Source organism: Stomoxys calcitrans, chromosome 1 (assembly GCF_963082655.1).
Source record: "Stomoxys calcitrans chromosome 1, idStoCalc2.1, whole genome shotgun sequence".
Taxonomy (NCBI): Eukaryota; Metazoa; Arthropoda; class Insecta; order Diptera; family Muscidae; genus Stomoxys; species Stomoxys calcitrans.
The window spans coordinates 159,269,794-159,275,793 of NC_081552.1; the positions used below are offsets into that span (position 1 = coordinate 159,269,794).

A 6,000-nucleotide genomic window follows, 5' to 3' on the forward strand; every position below is an offset into this window, starting at 1 on the left:
TTGACTAACAGTTTAACAATATAAGTGCCTTTATCTGAATCCCATATGATCTTTATTGGTCTACGAGTTTAAGTTTGGTTGCAAGGTGTACTCCATTCTTAAAATACTTTATTTCAGCCCGATAATCTCATGATGTCTGATTTAGTGGTGTTTTCGGGGGAGAGGTTGTCCCCCAGATACTTGGCCCTGAAAAAATTTCAGCATCGTGCTCTTCTCTCAAATACCATTTATTTAAACCCCATATTGCCATTGGCTTAAGAGGAGTTTACAGGATGAAGCGTCCCCCCAACACATGGCCCCAAAATAGGTTATCAAATTCGTTTTCTAATCTCAAATACCTTTCATTTGAGCCACATATTGGCATGGTCGACAAATTTTTTCCCTTTGGGGGTATTTTGGGAAAGGGGTGATGCCCTAAATACATGGTCATGCAACTCGTATTCTACTCCCAAATACCTTTATTTGAGCACCATATTGCGATGGTCACTAAAAAATTGTTGTTTGTGGGGTATTGTGGGAAAGGGGTAGACCCCCAGAAAATTGGTTGCGAAAATGGGTATCAATTCTTGCTCTACCCCCCAATACCTTTCATTTAGGCCCCACAATGTCATGGTCGGTAAATATGCCCCATTTAGGGGTGTTTTGGGGAGTGGGGTGGTCCCCCTAAGCTCTGAAAATATATAAGCAACGTGCTCTATTCTCATATATATATATCATTTATTTGAACCCCATATTACCCTCAAAATTTAATATCAAATTCGTTTTCTAATCTCATTTAAACTTCTTATTGCAACAGTCAGCAAATATGTCCGGTTTGGGGTATTGGCTCTAAAACTATGAATATTTAGATCCACTCTCTTTAAGACCCAAATTGTCTTGGTGAGCAATACGTCCTATTTGGGGGTTGTTATGGTGGTGGGACGTCCGCTAGACAGTTGGCCCCTAATGTTGATATCAGATACGTGGTCTACTCCCACATACCTTTAATTTGAGCCTCATATTTCCATAGTCGGCAAACATGACCGGCTTGGGGGGTGTTTTGGGGGATGGGCGGCCACACAGTGAGTTGGCCTTGAAAATATATATCGGATTCGTGTTCCACTTTAAAAACTCTCTTATTTGAGCCTCATATTGCAACAGTCAGCAAATACTTACTATTTGGGTGGTGTTGTGGGGATGGTGCCCCCATAGACACTTTTCCCGAATATTGTTTTAAATTCGTGATTTACTCCCAAAGACCTTTCATTTGAGCCCCATATTGCTATGGTCGTAAATTTGTCCCCTTTGGGGGATGTTTTTGGAGAAAGGCGGCCCCCAATCACTTGGTCCCATATTTGGATATCAGATTCGTATTCTACACTCAAATACCTTTTATTTAAGCCCCATATTGCTATGGTCAGTAAATAAGTCCTGTTTGGGGGTGTTTTGGGAAAGGGCTGGACCCCCGAAAACGTGTTCCCACATTTGGATGTCAGATTCGTATTCTACTCGCAAATACCTTTCATTTGAGTCCCATATTGCTATGGTCGGTAAATATGTCCGATTTAGGGATGTTTTGGGGCTTGGGGTGGTCCCCCTAACACTTGGTCCGACCAATGGATATCAGGTACGTTTTCTTATCCTAAATACCTTTCTTCTGAGTCACATATTGTCGTGATGGGTCTAAATATATGTTTGGTAGGTAGGAGCAGCCCCCCTAGGGACCCCATCCGAATTTTGGATACCAAATTTTTATTTTTAGGGTACTATGTGAGAGCACACAAAATTTCCCTTAAATCGCACCACCCATCTCCGAGATCTGGCGTTTCTGAAAATTAGGGTAAGGGGGAGGGTCCGTCCCCCCCTTCAGATCTCAAAAAATGTAATACCCTATTGTCACCACGGGGTCATTATGCACCATCTGTGAAAATTTCAAGAAAATCGGTTCAGCCGTTTCTGAGTCTATAAGGAACACACAAACATACAAACAAACATACCTACAAACAAACACAAATTGATTTTTATACCCTCCACCATAAGATAACTAACTCTAACTACTCGAAATATTCGTCTGAGACCCCATAAAGTATATATATTCTTGATCGTCGTGACATTTTATGTCGATCTAGCCATGTCCGTCCGTCCGTCCGTCTGTCTGTCGAAAGCACGCTAACTTCCGAAGGAGTAAAGCTAGCCGCTTGAAATTTTGCACAAATACTTCTTATTAGTGTAGGTCGGTTGGTATTGTAAATGGGCCATATCGGTCCATGTTTTGATATAGCTGCCATATAAACCGATCTTGGGTCTTGACTTCTTGAGCCTCTACAGTGTGCAATTCTTGTCCGATTGGAATGAAATTTTGCACGACATGTTTTGTTATAATATCCAACAACTGTGCTAAGTATGGTTCAAATCGGTTCATAACCTGATAAAACTGCCATATAAACCGATCTTGGGTCTTGACTTCTAGAGCCTCTAGAGTGCGCAATTCTTATCCGATTGGAATGAAATTCGATTGGACGTATTTTGTCAAGATATCCAACAACTGTGCCAAGAATGGTTCAAATCGTTCTATAACCTGATATAGCTGTCATATAAACCGATCTTGGGTCTTGACTTCTTGAGCCTCTGGAGGGCGCAATTCTCATCCGATTCGAATGAATTTTGGCACGACGTGTTTTGTTATGATATCCAACAACTGTGCCAAGTATGGTTCAAATCGGTTCATAACCTGATATAGCTGTCATATAAACCGATCTGGGATCTTGACTTCTTGAGCCTCTAGAGGTCGCAATTATTATCCGATTTGCCTGAAATTTTGTACGACGGATTCTTTCATGACCATCAACATACGTGTTTATTATGGTCTAAATCGGTCTATAGCCCGATACAGCTCCCATATAAATCGATCTCTCTATTTTACTTCTTGAGCCCCCAAAGGGCGCAATTCTTATTCGAATTGGCTGACATTTTACACAGGCCTCCAACATATAATTCAATTGTGGTCCAAACCGGACCATATCTTGATATCGCTCTAATAGCAGAGGAAATCTTTTCTTATATCCGTTTTTCCCAAAGAAGAGATGCCCGGAAAAGAACTCGACAAATGCGATCCATGGTGGAGGGTATATAAGATTCGGCCCGGCCGAACTTAGCACGCTTTTACTTGTTATATATAATATTTTAGCAAATGAAATATTGCCCCACAAATATATTGGGTTGCCCAAAAAGTAATTGCGGATTTGTTATATAGTCGGCGTTGACAAATTTGTTCACAGCTTTTGACTCTGTAATTGCATTCTTTCTTCTGTCAGTTATCAGCTGTTACTTTTAGCTTGCTTTAGAAAAAAAGTGTAAAAAATGTATATTTGATTAAAGTTCATTCTAAGTTTTATTAAAAATGCATTTACTTTCTTTTAAAAAATCCGCAATTACTTTTTGGGCAACCCAATATGTCTGCGCCCTCTAGAAGCTTAAGATATATAATCGGCAGTTCGGAGCTATATCTAAACATGGACCGCTTTACAATCCTATCTGTCCTGCATCAATTAGAAGCATTTGCGCAAAATTTCGAGCGGTAGCCTTTACATTTTCGAATGTATCGACATAGACCATTGGAAATGCAAACGGGCCATATCAGTACAGTTTTGGATAAGCATTCGTATAAACCAATATACCTTATTCAATTCTTAGCCCCAAGAAATCTCAATTTCTATTAGATTTGACTAAAATTTGGTACTTGTAGTAAAACTAGCCTTTCTCCTCCTACACCAAATACATCCATATGACCTATCGGGACCCTAAAAACTTATTTAAATTGGTCCAGATATAAACTGAGTTAATTTGTATAAGTTGGCCATCCGAAGAAAAGTGTTTTTTCTTGTTAATACTTAACTCACTGATCTTCCCATATTTTTTTTCACTTACAGGATGTCGCATTTATGGCTTTATCGGTGGTCTAAGTGGAACTGCATCAATTGGCATGCTAACTATAATTGCTCTGGACCGATACAGCGTGGTGGTAAATCCACTTAATCCCAATCGTATCAACAACACCACCCATTACTATTTATTTTGGATAATATTCGTGTGGCTATATGCACTGTTCTTCTCTTCAATGCCATTGGCCGACATTGGGCTGTCGAGATATGTGCCAGAGGGTTATTTCACAACTTGTTCGTTTGACTACTTGGACACATCGTTAAGGGCGCGTATTTTCATGTTTGTTTTCTTTGTATGTGCTTGGCTTGTTCCGCTGTCTATCATCTGCTATTGCTACTTCCACATTCTAAAGGTGGTTATCTCCACCCGCGAAAATATCCAAAGCAATAAAAACAAGCAAAAAACCGAGATACGACTCGCGTTTATAGTACTGTTGGTCATACTGCTTTGGTTTTTGGCATGGACACCGTATTCCATTGTGGCCATCTGTGGTATATTCCATCAGGAAGAGTACCTGACGCCATCACGTGCCATGATTCCGGCGGTATTTTGCAAAACAGCTTCCTGTCTCAATCCATTTCTCTATACCATTTCCCATAAACGTTTTCGACACGAGATGCTAAGGATTTTCTGCAATCGGAAGCCTCTAGTACACTATTCCACAACGAGGTCTTCCTACATGACCAGATCATCGAGAAAACAGCGCCAGTATGATGTAACAGCTGCTGCAGCCTGCCAGTATGACGGCAGTTTGCGCCGCCGCGACAGTGAAAATAATTTTTGCCACCAAAGACCCTATGTGCTTAGGAGAAATATAAGATCTTATTCAACCACTGACAGCACATCAATGCCAAAGGGTAAATTTGGAAGGTATACACCGCGGTCTTCAATGATGGCTGAAAAAAGTATTGCACAATATGGCCTGGAATCATCAACAATGGGGGGGAAATCGATCATTGCCGGTTCTCAAGGAAGTGGCGTTTTCATCATTAATGAGAGAGCTACCACAGAGCCCGAAGAAGATGTCATCTTTATAGTAAGTGACGGCGTTTCTGCAATACGGCATTCGATTTCATCTCAAGTATTTGTTTTGAGCACCGATAGTAATGATGGCCTGATGCCCTATGAGACAAGTTCTTCGCCAACACCGAAGCCATTGGAAACAAGTCTGTAAGAAAGTATTATTTTTGACAAATAAATAATAAGCTAACATAACAATAACGACAATTCTAAGAACTGTTTTATTTTATAGAAAAAATATCTTCTAAGAGACGTAAGCAACTCGTAAGGTGGGTAAAAACAGATTTAATCGGATTATCCTATAAGCTCTTCAATAAATTGATTGTAATGTGTGCTATGTCACTCGTGGCACCGTCCTGTTGAAACCACGTGTAGTCCAGGGCCATATCTTCCAATACAGGCCAAAAACAAGTAAAAAAGCGTTAAGTTCGGCCGGGCCGAACTTTGGATTTTTTTTAATATACCTCGGGTATATATGTATATAAACCACTTTCCGTCAAAATCCGGTGAAAAATGCATACCTTATGCCCCATAGCAGCTATATCGAAATTTCTTTCGATTTGGACCAAATACTAATAAGTACAAGTCATTGTTCAATTGTGTAAAACAAAATACTGGTCTTCTTAGTAGCTATATCTAAACATAAACCGATCTGAACCATATACGACACGGATGTCGAAAAGCCTAACAAAATCGGATTATAAATGTGCATTTTATGGGGCCAAGACTTTAAATCGAGATATTGGTTTATATGGCAGCTATATACAAATCTGGACCGATCTGTGCCATATTGCAGAAGTATGTCGGGGGGCTTAACTCACTATCCCAAATTTCGGCAACATCGGCCAATAAATGTGCCTTTTATGGGCCCAAAGCCTTAAATCGAGGGATCGGTCTATATGGCAGCTATATCCAAATCTACACCGATCTGGGCCAAATTAGAGAAGGATGTCGAAGGCCCTAACAGAATTTACTGTCCCAAGTTTTTGGCAAAATCGGATAATAAATGTGGCTTTTATGGGCTTAGACCCTAAGACGGCGGATCGGTCTATATGGCAG

The 6,000-nt window shown here is 40.3% G+C and overlaps 1 protein-coding gene across 5 annotated transcripts in view; it reads left to right on the top strand.

Moving 5' to 3' along the window:
- Positions 1 to 5,148, top strand: part of LOC106092023 (opsin-2) — a 122,364-nt gene extending 117,216 nt beyond the window's left edge. For all 5 annotated transcript variants that reach the window (XM_059360610.1, XM_059360613.1, XM_059360612.1 and 2 more), the window contains one exon: positions 3,909 to 5,148. In XM_059360610.1, the coding sequence (XP_059216593.1) occupies positions 3,909 to 5,095 (1,187 nt within the window). In that variant the 3' untranslated portion in view covers positions 5,096 to 5,148. The remainder of the gene's footprint in view (positions 1 to 3,908) is intronic.
- The last annotated feature ends 852 nt before the right edge of the window (positions 5,149 to 6,000 follow it).